Source organism: Balaenoptera borealis (assembly GCF_965194805.1).
Source record: "Balaenoptera borealis genome assembly, chromosome: 11".
NCBI classification, from domain to species: Eukaryota; Metazoa; Chordata; class Mammalia; order Artiodactyla; family Balaenopteridae; genus Balaenoptera; species Balaenoptera borealis.
The window spans coordinates 23,223,409-23,240,299 of record NC_138868.1 but is presented as its reverse complement, the minus strand read 5'-3'; the positions used below and the strand labels follow the sequence as shown (position 1 = coordinate 23,240,299).

Sequence of the window (16,891 nt, the reverse complement as noted above, 5' to 3'; positions counted from 1 at the left end):
ACAGCGTAACAGACATCCGTAAGAATGGATTAGAAGACAGACGCGTTGTTAAACACAAATGAAGACCATGCTTGAAAACTCCCTGAGCAGACACAACCAGTTTGGTCATACAAGAAAAGCTTAATTTAGCTTATTTTGCAAGACAAGCAAGGCTAACTTGACCTGAGTCACTTCTTGCTTATGCCTCTGAAAATCATAAGCAAAACTTAAACTGTTCCCCAAAATTGCTATGAAGTAACCACTAACCAATTTCCTTTCATTTAAGAAAATTCTAATATTGTAACCAATGACTGTGAAGAATAAGCATTGTCTCCACACTAGATAAGCTGCATTATAACAATAGACAGGAGGGGTTAGGTGTGTCAGTCTGGCATTTGTTTTCATCTAAATTAATATTCAACAAGATCCCAATCAAGGAGCACTGTTTTGGTCATATCTTTGCAACCACTAAGATGCTATCTAAGGTAAAAACTCTAAGTGCCTTTGGAGATAAACGTGAATCTACATTCATCACCTGGGCTTAGAAAGAACAGAGCACACTTATCTGCTAAATGGAGAACAGACCATCGACCTGATGGAGGCCACCTGAGGCCGGGCTGGCAGGAGCAGGGCTGGTGCTGTGTGCGGTGTGGGTTGATGCTCGGGGAGCAGAGGAGGGTGTGGCAGTGAATCGGGACGACTGCGTTAAGCCCGGCCCTTCCACACAACCTGTTCTTAAACTGAACACTGATCTTCTATCTTTCTGTGTTGAATGTCTGCCTCCTCCCATCTTTGTATTCACCACCACCCACCCCCCCACAAAACACATTATTTTCAGAGTTCAGATGGATTAGGAAAACACAAATTCTGTGGCAATAGTAAGTTCTAAGCAACAGCAGGTTTTTGATAAGACACTTTGACCATTTCCCATGCTTCATCTTTTCAAAAGTCAGAGTTCATTCTGTAGCTTGTCATACAGTTAGAGAATTATGAGAGCCTCCCCGGATTCACAGTGTATTTTTTCTTTTCTTTTTTTTAAGTCAAGTGTCTTTCTTAATAGATCCAAGCATTAATAAATGTTACCCATTACTTAATAATATCTAAATTTCAAATTCTAGTCCCCACTTTACAAGTAGATAAATGGACAGGAAGAGAAGTGATTTGCCTGTGGTCAGTCAGGAATAAAATCTAAATCTCTTAGCTCCTAATTTACTGGTTTATTCGCTAAATTACCCTGCCTCTTCAAGCCCTCTGGGAACATAATCCTGGAACGCTGTATAAGCAAAATGGGGCCAAAATTGCACTCTCACCAGAGAAATTAATTGGATAATTAATCAAGTGTGGAAATAACATTAGAATATTCTGTACAATTGATCAAGGACTTTCAAATAATTCTATTATAAAAAACATCCCTTCAGGCAAAATAAATAAGATTGAAATTCAGCATGACAGATTTACAAGTTTAAAACTAGCTTAAAGGACAGACTACAATTTTAGCTATAATGCAAATATGTTTCCCCGAGGAGCTTAAGACAACTCAATTAAAGGTGTTCAATATCTTAGCAGTGTGATTTTTAAAGAGAAACCCACCTTAAGAAGTCTCATTAAAAGGAGCATCTCTGAAGTGACAAGCCAAATGTAACAAAATGCTATTTGTGGATTCCAGGTGGTAGATGGCCATTGTACAATTCTTGCAACAATTCTGCATGTTTGAAAAATTTCATAATAAAGTGCTGGGGGAAAAAAGCAAAATAAAAGTAACATTTATTCCTTATCACCGAAAACTTACATGACAAATAACCTGCCAAAAAGTGGTGCACCTCAACCAGTACTTTCACTAAACGTTCATTGTTAATATTTGAGTGTGTGCTGTGTGCCAGGCGCTGGGCTAAGCCTGGGGTTTCAGCTATGGACAGAACCTTGCCCCTGCCGCTCACAGCTGATGTTCCCCTCAGGGTCACTGATAGCATCTCTTTCTTGGAATACAGAAATCCATCTGCCCTTCTTCCCAGTGGCGTTCTATTTAGCTTTTATCCTGAGATCTATCTGGGAGAAAGCTGGGATAAATGCAATTCATCAGCAGAGACAGGGAAGCTCTATCAAGAGGAGGTTCTCCCTTTGAGAGACCACATCTTAGCAAAGCAACTGGGCATCTCCTTGCAGGTGTTTGCCTTTGACTAAAAGTGAGGGCTGTGACTGAACATCATGATCTGCAGAGATGCATCTGATTTGATTTCATCATATCACCTTTTTGGATACTAGGAATTTGGAAGTGCCAAATCCATTCTACAGACTCTACAACAGCAACTGTGAAACTAACTACAGCTTATCATATATATGCACCCGGGAATTTTTTTTAAAATGTATTTCAAAGGAAAAACACAAATGACTATTTATTGTCCCTTTTTCATTTCCTCAAGGCACTGCACTGCTTAGGTTCTATGGAACTAGGCATCACAAAAACACCTGATGGTATTTCTCATAAAACAGTGAGTAGAATTTAACTGAGGCAAAACAAGAACAGCAGTAACTGAATTAAGGAAAGCTATTTCAAAGCCTTAAGTTAGAAAAACCTCTCTAATAATTAAAAATGTTTTCTGGTCACCAGAGACTTGAGGATTCCCTGGATAAAGGCATGACAAGCAACTGCTCCTTTTTGATGAGAATGTACTCTAACTGCATGCATAATTCATAAACATGCTCTTAGTTTATCTAAGACTTACGGTATAAAAGCAGCAACGGGGGACAATTTTATAATTTTATACCTGCCACAAAAACTAATTGCTAGAGATCATTCAACATCTCTATGTTAGTCCATCTTTTAGGGGAAAAACCCCTCAATTTTCATCCTATTTCACTTTTTTCTATTCTATTTTTATTCCCCCCAATAAAAGTTTAATCATTTTGTAGTATAGCCAGAAACTGTCATCGCTGCAACCGCTAACGGACAGTAAAAAACTACCAAACTACCACAACATCCTGACTTTGTTTTCCACTGACTTTGTTTTCCAATAACAAAGGGTATGACCTGCAGCAAGTTTCATCCAACATTGGGTTGGACACCTCTGGGAAAAGAAAAAACAATTTATTTTTAATTTAACAATGTCTAAAAGCAATGTCCAAAGATAAATGTTAAAAGGTTAATAAAACATAAATACACAGCTCAAATACTTGTTAGCCAGCTGGGTGAAACCAGCATGTTTCAGAGCATGCCAAATGTTGGGGGTTAAAAAAAATTGTTCCAATTAAAAGGAGACCCTAAATTGATACTAAATTTAAGTATTATGTCAGCAAAAAAAATAAGTTAAAGCAATTTTTCTACTGGCAAAATCCTCTTGTAAATATTGCCAACTTTCTGCTGGTTAGCACTTCATTTCTTAAAACAGAATTTTATGGTTGGCATGGACCTTAGAAACAGCTAATCCAACTCCTTCAGGGAAACCTGAAGCTAAAAGTTGAAGTGAGGCAAAAAACTGTTTTTGTTTGGATTAAGGCTCCCAAGTTCATAGAAAAAAATAACATAACCAAAGCAGGAAATGGCTCACATCAGTACCTAATGCACAGCCATGCTTTTAATAGAAATTTGACCAGGAAGCTTTTAAATACTATTTCCTTCTCTGTTAGGGTTGAATGTTTTGTGGCAACATTTTTTTCTCCAAGAAAAGGACATGTTTATTGTAAAAAAATGTAAAACATGTAAGAAAGCACAAAGAAGAAAATAAGTCATCAAAAAGTTTAGTATATTTCCTTCAGGCTTTTTTTTTCTATACAAGAGTAACTGCCATTTATTTTTTACATGGAACTCGACAGTTATTTATTTTTGGAAAACAATCACAGGAACAGCAGCGGTGCCGGGTTCCTCACCTAGAGGGTCGTGCTGCCGTGATTCTCAGGAGCGGGTTGGAGAGCTCAGTAGCCATGGAACAAACTGCCAGCAAGCAAACTGTGAGCTCGTGACGGGTAGGTGCCGCTGATGGTGGCACTGGGAACAGGGTCCCTGTATGACCTTTTTTTGTTCCACTTTATAGAATAAACCCACCAGAGCAGGAGCCTGGATGTGGGGTGGGTAAGGAGAGTAGAAAGAAAAGTAAAGGGAAAGGTCAGAGTGACACTTGCTGGGTCTGCCCGGAACCGAGACCATTCTTTTGCACGGTCTCTTGGCTTCCTCTTGAAATGAAGGCTGATCTTGATCACCGGTCAGGGGCTCTGATTTGGCCTCTCTGGAGTTGCAGGACTACCTCAGACAACTTTAAACAATCTTGTGTAAACAGCACGGTGTATGGGTCCTCTCAGATTCTTTATAAGAGCCTATACTAGTTGTGGGACTCCCTGAGAACTACATTTCACCATAATCTTTAATATCTATAGGCTTTTAACAAATATATAGTGGCACAAAAACCATCTCTCCCTATTCGGAACAATTGGCCACTTCAATACATTCCACATGATCCTCCTCAGGTATGAACTGTTGGACTAAAGCCACCCACTCCAGCCAAGTCCTGATATAATCACTATGACTTCCAACCTTGGCTTGGTGACCTCTCAGGTACACCAATGATCTCCCAAGTATTAAGAAATTCTGCGTTTAGGACAGCAATTTTCTTCCATTAATTGAACTAAACCAGAAGGTGTTCAAAAGAGCTGAAAATTTCTGGCTCAAATAGCTTTTCTCACCACCAATGAGCTGCCCTATTGGTTGACTAGTTGAGCCATTGAAAATTTTTATGTTGGTGATTATGTGTGTGCATCTCCTTGTCCTACAACCATTAGGCAACAGAGAACATAGGTAGGGCTGTGGAATTCACTCTGCCTGGAATAGACAAAAGGGATTCATAGCGTAACACCCAGCAGCTGGTTTCCATATGGTTCTCAGAGTTCTCAACTCTGGGTAAGATGCTACTTTGTAGCCTCAAGGAAATAAGCAAGCAAGGTACAATGAAACAATTAAACAAGAATTATTCAACAAACAACACATCCACACTTAGTAAGGTTATATTTAGGGTTTAAACTAGTCCCTGAATATCCTTAATAACACCCTGCAGGCGGAAAAAACAGGGTTAATGAGAACTTAAACTTTCCAAGGATTATGGTTCAAATCCTCTGAAATCTATAGGAGGTCAAATAAAATGAGAACTCAAGAGTAGTAATTCTTCTTGCTGGCACCAGCACGAGGCGGTAGTGATTCTCAAGTTTAATATATTGCATCTAACACTATAAAAATACGTGGAAATTTTATGGAACTTCCATTATTATTAAAAGGTTTGAGCTTTACTACTCCAACCCTGGGTTTGACAATAAACCCCCCTGGAGCAAGAGCCCATGAAAATAAAACAAAGAGATATCCTACTAGACAAACAACTGCTGCAGTAGGCCACAGGCACTTTGAGTGTAACAATTTTGAAAAGGCATGGAACACTACATTCCTGAGAAAACTACTTCAGATATTTTTAACAGGAAAAGTGGTAAGTGACCTCTCTAACCACATTCACTGGTGGGTATAATATCTTCCCCATTGCTTTTTTTGTTTGTATGTTATTGAAAACAGGGCAAGTTTTCTCCAGATGTTTTTTCTGTTTTTTGTTTCTTAAACAAATGAGGGGATGCTATATCCCCAAGTCAGTACTTCGTGGCTGAAAACCCTCCCTCCGAAGACTGCCCATGTCGAAGCGGGTGGAGACCTCACAGCGTACTAATAACGTGTCGTCCTTGATGAAGGTTCTTTGTCTTAGGGCTTCCAGATGCATAAAAGTCACATAGCCAAACCCTTTGGGGTTCCGTGGGATTGTGGGTCTCTGGAAGGCAAGCAGCTCTGGTTTGGCATCCATTATCTCTTCATGGTTTTGCCTTACAGGTGCTTCAGACTGATCAAGGATGGTAAGGCGTATCGTACCCTGGAAGGGCCAAGGGAGGTGGCTGTCATACTCTCCTTGCATTGTGTGGACAAAGAGGGATATGTAGTTGGCACAGCGCTGCGCAGTCGGTAGCTGCAGGTGCAGGCGCATGCATAGTTTGTAGCCGGGTTTGCCTGTGTAGAATCCGGGGCTGTGAATGACAACAGGTTTCTCCTCTTCTTGAGATTTCAAGTGCATCCCAAAGTTGCCAATCTTCCAGATGTAAATTCCATTGCACTGCTGTGCTTCTATTTCAGCAACTTTGTCCTCAAGGGTTCGAATAGTTCGTTTTAGCTCACTTACATACGTGCTCTGAGTTTCCATTTTTGCGGTCAGCTCCCGGATTTGATGGTCTTGTCTTACAAGGCGACCCTCTAACTGTTGAATGGTTTCTTGGAAATTCTGGACCTCTGAGTGACACCCAGAGGAAACCCGGGGCAGAGAGGTAGAATCACATGGCAGCATGCCACGCTGAGGTGCGGGAGCTATCGCAAGGCTTAAAGTCTGAACAGCCTGGGCCATCATTCTCATGTGCGACTGGGTATCCTCTTGCAGGTGGCGTGCCAAGTGATTCCTCTGCATCTGAAAATCAAGCACAGGCCTTAGGTTAGGAACAGAGAGGTGAGCACCAGGAAAGGGACCTAGCCGAGCCAAATAAAAGGTTTTTAAGTCATGTCATCACTTCCCTCAATCCCCTACAACCTTCTTTGACTTCATCAGATTCTCGATCCAGTAAGATGATCTTGCCTCCTAATTCCCTGAAAAACCGAGAGGCTATCTGCTGAATACTCGTTCAGAGACTCAGAAAAAAACCTCCCTCCCACCTGTAAAAGTATCAGGATCTATACTCGTCCTTCTTTTCTGATTCAGAGCTGACTCTCCTCTTGTCCTAGATTAATGCTTCACCTGGGCTCTAACTGGCAACTGCCCCTTTTCAACACCTCAGAGATTTTGCTTAGCTATCCCCTTTCTCCTTTATCTTCAAACATTCTCTCCTCTTAACCCTTCCCCTCAGAATAGAATTAGTAAAGTCTTTCCTGTTTAAAAAAAGGGGCAAACCGCTCTATTGATGTTGTATCTCCCTCTAGCTAGTATCATTTTCTCCCTTTTCCTTTTATAACCAAGAGGAGTCCACCTGCACTGCCTGCCCCCAATCCCTCACTTATTTTTACAAATCTCTTGCAAAGTGGAATCTTCCCTGTCTTCATACTCTTCTAAGATCATCAAGAATAGCCTGTTATATGAAAAAAAAATCATATAACAATTTTTATTGTAAGGGTAATTCATGTATATTATAGAAAAATAGAAAGTGTAGATGATCAAAAAGAAAATAAGTAACCTATTATCTCACCTAACTACCATTAACATTTTGGTACATTTCCTTTAAGTCTTTGTCTCTACGCACACAAACAATACAGAATTTTCTCACAAAGTGTAATCATACTATACACTATTTGCTCATTTTATTTTTTTAATTATTAAACACATACTTACTGTAAAAAAAGTCAGATAAAAAGGCACAGTGGAAAAGCCGAAGTGTAATCGCACTCTCCAGAAAGATCAACTTATCATAAACAATGCTCCCTCTCAGACATTTGACACAACTGATCACTGGGTCTTGAAACTAATTTTGGAGATCATAACAATACCTTCTCCTTGCCTGTTTCAACAACATCTGAGACTGTTCATTCATGGCTCCTTTCCTGGTCTACTTCTCTTTCCTGTACACTCTATATGATCACAATCACACCTCCCATTATCATCACCAACTACTTCCCCAAATTAATATACTGAGTCCCAATTTCTTGGAGCTTAAGACCACATAAACAATGTGTGTTGGCCATCTCCAATCCCACTGGTATCCTCCACTACACTATATAACTTAATTTTCTTGATCTATATTCAAGAATTAAAAGGAAAAAAAAAACCTTACCTTTTCATGGCAACCAAAAGTACTGAATGTGCATGGAACTGGGGCTGTAGGACAGTCTAGATCATAATGATTAGGCATCTGAAAACCAAAACAAAGGTTGAAAAATGTTTTCCCCTGCATATCATAGTCCAGTTTGACAAGAACACACTTGAAATGAAGAGTTACACTTCATCTAAACAAAACCATATACTGTCTGTGGCTGATTTTGTTACAATGGCTGAGTGACTAGTTGCAACAGAAACCAGTTAGCCCACAAAGATTAAAATGATATTTACGGACATCCTCCAGCTGGATTTTAGCTTGGACAAACCACTCTCCCTGCCCCACTGTTGGTCCACCACTGGAAAGAATAATTAGGAACAATAAGATGTCACTGAAATATCTACAGCTGAAGAATGAGATGATCAGATTGGCATTTGAAAAAGCCTGATTCAGTGTAAAATGATTGTGAGAGGATCAGCTTGGTACCTGGGAGAACAGCTGTGTGGCTGACAGGGTCTTAGTGCTCGGGCCGGGTGTCAGGCCTGTGTCTCTGAGGTGGGAGAGCCGAGTTCAGGACACTGGTCCACCAGAGACCTCCCAGCTCCACGTCACATCAAATGGCGAAAGCTCTCCCAGGGATCTCCATCTCAATGCTAAGACCCAGCTCCATTCAATGACCAGCAAGCTACAGTGCCAGACACCCCATGCCAAACAACTAGCAAGACAGGAACACAATCCCACCCATTAGCAGAGAGGCTGCCTAAAACCATAATAAGGGCACAGGCAGCCCAAAACACACCCCTGGATGCAGTCCTGCCCACCAGAAAGACAAGATCTAGCCTCATCCACCAGAACACAGGCACTAGTCCCCTCCACCAGGAAGCCTACACAACCCACTGAACCAAGTTTAGCCACTGGGGACAGACACCAAAAACAATGGGAACTACAAACCTGCAGCCGGTGAAAAGAAGACCCCAAACACAGTTAGTTAAGCAAAATGAGAAGACAGAGAAACACACAGCAGATGAAGGAGCAAGGTAAAAACCCACCAGACCAAACAAATGAAGAGGAAATAGACAGTCTACCTGAAAAAGAATTCAGAGTAATGATAGTAAAGATGATCCAAAATCTTGGAAATAGAATGGAGAAAATACAAGAAAGGTTTAACAAAGACCTAGAAGAACTAAAGAGCAAACAAACAATGATGAACAACACAATGAATGAAATTAAAAATTCTCTAGAAGGAATCAATAGCAGAATAACTGAGGCAGAAGAACGGATAAGTGACCTGGAAGATAAAATAGTGGAAATAACTACTGCAGAGCAGAATAAAAAAAGAATGAAAAGAATTGAGGATGGTCTTAGAGACCTCTGGGACAACATTAAACACACTAACATTCGAATTACAGGGGTCCCAGAAGAAGTAGAGAAAGAGAAAGGGACTGAGAAAATATTTGAAGAGATTATAGTTGAAAACTTCCCTAATATGGGAAAGGAAATAGTTAATCAAGTCCAGGAAGCGCAGAGAGTCCCATACAGGATAAATCCAAGGAGAAACACGCCAAGACACATATTAACCAAACTGTCAAAAACTAAATACAAAGAAAAAATATTAAAAGCAGCAAGGGAAAACAACAAATAACATACAAGGGAATCCCCATAAGGTTAACAGCTGATCTTTCAGCAGAAACTCTGCAAGCCAGAAGGGAGTGGCAGGACGTATTTGAAGTGATGAAAGGGAAAAACCTACAAACAAGATTCCTCTACCCAGCAAGGATCTCATTCAGATTCGACAGAGATATTAAAACCTTTACAGACAAGCAAAACCTAAGAGAATTCAGCACCACCAAACCAGCTTTACAACAAATGTTAAAGGAACTTCTCTAGGCAGGAAACACAAGAGAAGGAAAAGACCTACAATAACAAACCCAAAACAATTAAGAAAATGGTAATAGGAACATACATATCGATAACTACCTTAAATGTAAATGGACTGAATACTCCAACCAAAAGACACAGACTGGCTGAATGGATACAAAAAGAAGACCCGTATATATGCTGTCTACAAGAGACCCACTTCAGACCTAGGGACACATACAAACTGAAAGTGAGGGGAGGGAAAAAGATATTCCACGCAAACAGAAATCAAAAGAAAGCTGGAGCAGCAATTCTCTTATCAGACAAAATGGATTTTAAAATAAAGACTGTTAGAAGAGACAAAGAAGGACACTACATAATGATCAAGGGATCAATCCAAGAAGAAGATATAACAATTGTAAATATTAATGCACCCAACACAGGAGCACCTCAATACATAAGGCAAATACTAACAGCCATAAAAGAGGAAATTGGCAGTAACACAATCACAGTAGGGGACTTTAACACCCCACTTTCACCATGGACAGATCATCCAAAATGAAAATAAATAAGGAAACACAAGCTTTAAATGACACATTAAACAAGATGGACTTAATTGATATTTATAGGACATTCCATTCAAAAACAACAGAATACACTTTCTTTTCAAGTGCTCATGGAACATTCTCCAGGATTGATCATTATCTTGGGTCACAAATCAAGCCTCGGTAAATTTAAGAAAACTGAAATCATATCAAGTATCTTTTCCAACCACAACACTATGAGACTAGATATCAATTACAGGAAATAATCTGTAAAAAATACAAATACATGGAGGTTAAACAGTACACTACTTAATAACCAACAGATCACTGAAGAAATCAAAAAATACCTAGAAACAAATGACAATGAAAACACGAGGACCCAAAACCTATGGGATGCAGCAAAAGCAGTTCTGAGAGGGAAGTTTATAGCAATACAATCCTTCCTCAAGAAACAAAAAACATCTCAAATAAACAACCTAACCTTACACCTAAAGCAATTAGAGAAAGAAGAACAAAAAAACCCCAAAGTTAGCAGAAGGAAAGAAATCATAAAGATTAGATCAGAAGTAAATGAAAAAGAAATGAAGGAAACAATAGCAAAGATCAATAAAACTAAAAGCTGGTTCTTTGAGAAAATAAGTGAAATTGATAAACCATTAGCCAGACTCATCAAGAAAAAAAGGGAGAAGACTCAAATCAATAGAATTAGAAATGAAAAAGAAGTAACAACTGACACTGCAGAAATACAAAGCATCATGAGAGATTACTACAAGCAACTATATGCCAATAAAATGGACAACCTGGAAGAAATGGACAAATTCTTAGAAAAGCACAAACTTCCGAGACTGAACCACAAAGAAATAGAAATTATAAACAGACCAATCACAAGCACTGAAATTGAGACTGTGATTAAAACTCTTCCAACAGACAAAAGCCCAGGACCAGATGGCTTCACAGGAGAATTCTATCAATTTAGAGAAGAGCTAACACACCTATCCTTCTCAAACTCTTCCAAAATATAGCAAAGGGAGGAACACTCCCAAACTCATTCTACGAGGCCACCAGTACCCTGATACCAAAACCAGACAAAGATGTCACAAAGAAAGAAAACTACAGGCCAATATCACTGATGAACATAGATGCAAAAATCCTCAACAAAATACTAGCAGACAGAATCCAACAGCACATTAAAAGGACATACACCATGATCAAGCGGGGTTTATCCCAGGAATGCAAGGATTCTTCAGTATACACAAATCAATCAATGTGATAAACCATATTAACAAACTGAAGGATAAAAACCATATAATCATTTCAATAGATGCAGAAGAAGCTTGTGACAAAATTCAACACCCATTTGATAAAAACTCACCAGAAAGTAGGCATAGAGGGAACCTACCTCAACACTATAAAGGCCATATATGACAAACCTACAGCAAACATCGTTCTCAATGGGGAAAAACTGAAACCACTCCCTCTGAGATCCAGAACAAGACAAGGTTGTCCATTCTCACCACTATTATTCAACATAGTTATGGAAGTTTTAGCCACAACAATCAGAGAAGAAAAAGAAATAAGAGGAATCCAAATTGGAAAAGAAGAAGTAAAGCTGTCACTGTTTGCAGATGACATGATAGTATACACAGAGAATCCTAAAGATGCTACCAGAAAACTACTAGAGCTAATAAATGAATTTGGTAAAGTAGCAGGATACAAAATTAATGCACAGAAATCTCTTGCATTCCTATACACTTATGACGAAAAATCTGAAAGAGAAATTAAGGAAAGACTCCCATTTACCATTGCAACAAAAAAGAATAAAATACCTAGGAATAAACCTACCTAAGGAGCCAAAAGACCTGTATGCAGAAAACTATAAGACACTGATGAAAGAAATTAAAAATGATACAAACTGATGGAGAGATATACCATGTTCTTAGATTGGAAGAATCAACATTGTGAAAATGACTATACTACCCAAAGCAATCTACAGATTTAATGCAATCCCTATCAAGCTACCAATGGCATTTTTTACAGAACTAGAACAAAAAATTTCACAATTTGTATGGATACACTAAAGAACCCAAAGAGCCAAAGTAATCTTGAGAAAGAAAATCGGAGCTGGAGGAATCAGGCTCCCTGACTTCAAACTATACTACAAAGCTACAGTAATCAAGACAGTACGGTACTGGCACAAAAACAGAAATATAGATCAATGGAACAGGATCGAAAGCCCAGAGATAAACCCACGCACACATGGTCACCTTATTTCTGATAAAGGAGGCAAGAATACACAACGGAGAAAAAACAGCCTATTCAATAAGTGGTGCTGGGAAAACTGGACAGCTATATGTAAAAGAATGAAATTAGAACACTCCCTAACACCATACACAAAAATAAACTCAAAATGGATTAAAGACCTAAATGTAAGGCCAGACACTATAAAACTCTTAGAGGAAAACATAGGCAGAACACTCTATGACATAAGTCACAGCAAGATCCTTCTTGACCCACCTCCTAGAGAAATGGAAATAAAAACAAAAATAAACAAACGGGACCTAATGAAACTTAAAAGCTTTTGCACAGCAAAGGAAACCATAAACAAGATGAAAAGACAACCATCAGAATGGGAGAAAATATTTGCAAATGAAGCAACTGACAAAGGATTAATCTCCAAAATTACAAGCAGCTCATGCAGCTCAGTATCAAAGAAACAAACAACCCAATCCAAAAATGGGCAGAAGACCTAAATGGACATTTCTCCAAAGAAGATATACAGATTGCCAACAAACACATGAAAGGATGCTTAACATCACTAATCATTAGAGAAATGCAAATCAAAACTACAATGAGGTATCACCTCACACCTGTCAGAATGGCCATCATCAAAAAATCTGGAAACGATAAATGCTGGAGAGGGTGCGGAGAAAAGGGAACTCTCTTGCACTGTTGGTGGGAATGTAAATTGATACAGCCACTATGGAGAACCGTATGGAGGTTCCTTAAAAAACTAAAAATAGAACTACCATACGACCCAGCAATCCCACTACTGGGCATATATCCTGAGAAAACCGTAATTCAGAAAGACTCATGTACCACAATGTTCACTGCAGCTCTATTTACAATAGCCAGGATGTGGAAGCTACCTGTGTCCATTGACAGATGAATGGATAAAGAAGATGTGGCACATATATACAATGGAATATTACTCAGCCATAAAAAGAAACGAAATTGAGTTATTTGTAGTGAGGTGGTTGGACCTAGAGTCTGTAATACAGAGTGAAGTAAGTCAGAAAGAGTAAAACAAATACCGTATGCTAACACATATACATGGAATTAAAAAAAAAAAAAAGGTTCTGAAGAACCTAGGGGCAGGACAGGAATAAAGATGCAGACACAGAGAATGGACTTGAGGACACGGGGAGGGGGAAGGGTAAGCTGGGACAAAGTGAGAGAGTAGCACTGATATATACACACTACCAAATGTAAAATAGATAGCTAGTGGGAAGCAGCTGCATAGCACAGGGAGATCAGCTCAGTGCTTTGTGACCACCTAGAGGGGTGGGATAGGGAGGGTGGGAGGGACACGCAAGAGGGAGGAGATATGGGGATATATGTATATGTATAGCTCATTCACTTTGTTACAAAGCAGAAACTAACACACCATTGTAAAGCAATTATACTCTAACAAAGATGTTAAAAAGAAAAAAAAAAAAAAGAGCAGCTTCCAAGATCACTAGAGTCTGGTGGGTCTAGGAACATGAGCCCTGTTGGTTTTCAGAGTTAGATATTTGGGGAGCTTATCTCTCCAGTGTATGTCTTAAAAGTTGAAATGCCTGAGGAGTGGGTTTGGACCCTTCAGTCCTCAGGGAGAAGTTCCAGGGTTTGAGTTCCCTCCTGCTCGTGGGTATATGGTGAGATTGTTCCTAGCCTTTCCTATCCACTTTGATGTGATTTTCTTCTCATTTGCCTAATGTGTAGTTATTAGTCAGCCAGCCTTCAGGTTTTTATAAGAGGAAGTTGTTCCATGTGTAGCGGTAGACTCTTGGGAGGAGGTGAATTCACAGGCATCACATTGGGTTGGCCAAAAAGTTCGTTCTGGTTTTTCCGAACATTTTATGGAAAACCCGAACGAACTTTTTGGCCAATCCAATACATAGCTGTGTTGAACAGGAACTGCAATATGATGTTCTTAGCAATTTTTTCTTCATTTTCTTAAGAAAATTTAATTTCTTAAATTAACTCCAGGTATCCAAGGGCCTCTTCAAAGCAATACCTGGCTGGATTAATTTAGATTGGCTAATGCATATATATAAAAGTTGTTTTGCAGCTCTGTTAAGCTTATTTTATAATTTAGACTTAGCTGATTTAGACTGGCTTTGCATCAACATAAAATGTTATTTTATCAACTTAAAAAAATGCTATTTATTTCCAAAAGTCACAAAGAAAGGAAATATCAACGTCTCTTACCATGCCCCCAAATCACTCAAAATTCATTTCAAGAAAATGAATTTATTCCTATTGCTGGGGAACTGGCACCCTCTAGCGGCATTTTAAAGAAAAAGTACCTTCTGATGTCAACCATGACCCAACTAAGACTCTCACTGTGGTCCAGGCCACTGAATCTCTATTCAGTAAACTGTATACGTTAGAGCCACTGACTGCACCCTGTCTTTCCCTCATGACCACCTTTCATAAATCTTACTTTCTGTTAACCTGCGCATGCTTTGACTACAATGGGGAGACTCGGATGCTAGAGGATATTTTAAGCACTTTAATAAAAGTTTTAAAGAAAGTCTCAGGCTTTGATTTGGGGACTCTAAAAAACATTCTTTAAGATAAGATCTATTATGTAGAATCATGTTCTTTGAAAGTGGTACTAAATTTCCTTCAGAAATTTAGTTTAGCTGTAATCATAGATATTTCAAGCAGAAACAACATCAGAGACCATTTAAACCAATCCTTCATTTCGCATAATCTAGAATAGTGGTCAACAAAATTTTTTGCGAAGGGTCATATAGTAGATATTTTCAGCCTTGTAAGCACTATGGACCCTGTCCCAAGTACTCAGCTCTACCATTGTGGCACAAAACCAGCCACATACAACACATGGGCATGGCTGTGTTCCAATAAAACTTATTTAAAAAAGCAGGCAGCAGCCAGATTTGGCTGGTGGGCTGGTTTGCTGATCCCTGATCTAGAATGTCCACTTGCTTGTCAGAGATCAGTGGGCAAGTTAGTGGCACAGTCAGGGTTAAAATCTAGGTTTTCTGACTCTAAACCTAGGGTTTTTTTCCTACATTAAGTTTTTTTTTTTTAATTTAATTAATTTATTTATTTTTGGCTGTGTTGGGTCTTCGTTTCTGTGCGAGGGCTTTCTCTAGTTGCGGCAAGTGGGGGCCACTCTTCATCGTGGTGCGCGGGCCTCTCACTATCGTGGCCTCTCTTGTTGCGGAGCACAGGCTCCAGATGCGCAGGCTCAGTAATTTGTGGCTCACGGGCTTAGTTATTCCGTGGCATGTGGGATCTTCCCAGACCAGGGCTTGAACCCGTGTCTGCTGCATTGGCAGGCAGATTCTCAACCACTGCGCCACCAGGGAAGCCCCCCTACATTAAGTTTTACTTTTGCTGGATTTTAGATGTGCTGTGTGGTTTCCTTAAGTATTAAAACAGAGCAAAAAGAAAAACCTGGGAGGTGAGACTTCACAAGCAAAAAGTTACTTACACCTTCAAATTAAGGCCCTGTTGGAAAAAAAACTAAAGGACTCTGTTAACAAATGAATGGAAAAGTTTAGTTGAGGGACAGGTTTTGCTTGTTCTTACTTAGTAAGGGAATCAATTATGATCTCTGGGTTTGCAGATTTCATGAGTGTATAAATATTTAGTGACTAATATTCATATTTTGTGGGTAAACCCTCCAAATGTCAGAAGATAGCAATCACATGGAATTTTCCTTTCTCTATTAATAAAAAAAATGAATAGTTTTCTAATATAACTACTACTTCTGATGATGCCCCATCAGTGGACTACAGGCAACTGAACAGAGGGGCTACAGATCCTGGAAATCTCAAAATCTCCCAACATGCCTCGGGGACACGGCTACAAATAACGTCCTGCTACTGAATAGACTTGTTTCCTTCTATTTCATTGTTCTTACTCTTTCAACTGGTTTCTGGATACCTAAGATCCTTATTTCACAGAGTCTGAAGATGTATTGATATTTCTTATAAAGTTTTTGGTGTTTAAATGAGCATTTTATATTATTTTTATCTAAAAATTACTTGGCTTTGGAACTTCTATGAGTATACATAAACACAGGTATTACGTTAATGACTTAGGAATTTTAAGTACTCAAGGGCTGAGTATTTTGTTCTTTCTGAAATTTTTCATTATATTAAATTATTTGAAAAAATTCATAGTTTTCTTAAAATTGAAATATAGATTTACAATATTGTGTTAGTTTCAAGTATATAGCAAAGTGATTCAGCTATGTATATATTTATATTTTTCAGATTACTTTCCATTATAGGTTATTACAAGGTATTGAATATAGTTCCCTACTGTGCTATGTATATCCTTGTTGCTTATCTATTTTATGTATAGTAGTTGGTATCTGTTAATCTATACTAATTTATCCCTCCACACTTCCCTTTCCCCTTTAGTAACCCTAAGTTTGTTTTCTATGTCTGTGAGTCTATTTGTTT

At 38.9% G+C, this 16,891-nt stretch overlaps 1 protein-coding gene and 1 long non-coding RNA gene across 8 annotated transcripts in view; both read right to left on the bottom strand.

Annotated features, from left to right (window-relative positions):
• LOC309606585 overlaps nt 1-16,891 on the bottom strand; it is a 257,753-nt gene that overhangs the window by 102,726 nt on the left and 138,136 nt on the right. The gene's annotated exons all lie outside the window — the stretch shown is intronic.
• Nucleotides 1,613-16,891, bottom strand: part of TRAF6 (TNF receptor associated factor 6) — a 30,459-nt gene continuing 15,180 nt past the window's right edge. For all 7 annotated transcript variants that reach the window (XM_082343773.1, XM_082343777.1, XM_082343774.1 and 4 more), the window contains 2 exons: nt 7,804-7,881; nt 1,613-6,452 (listed from right to left, as the gene is read on the bottom strand). In XM_082343773.1, the coding sequence (XP_082199899.1) occupies nt 5,583-6,452; nt 7,804-7,881 (948 nt within the window). In that variant the 3' untranslated portion in view covers nt 1,613-5,582. The remainder of the gene's footprint in view (nt 6,453-7,803; nt 7,882-16,891) is intronic.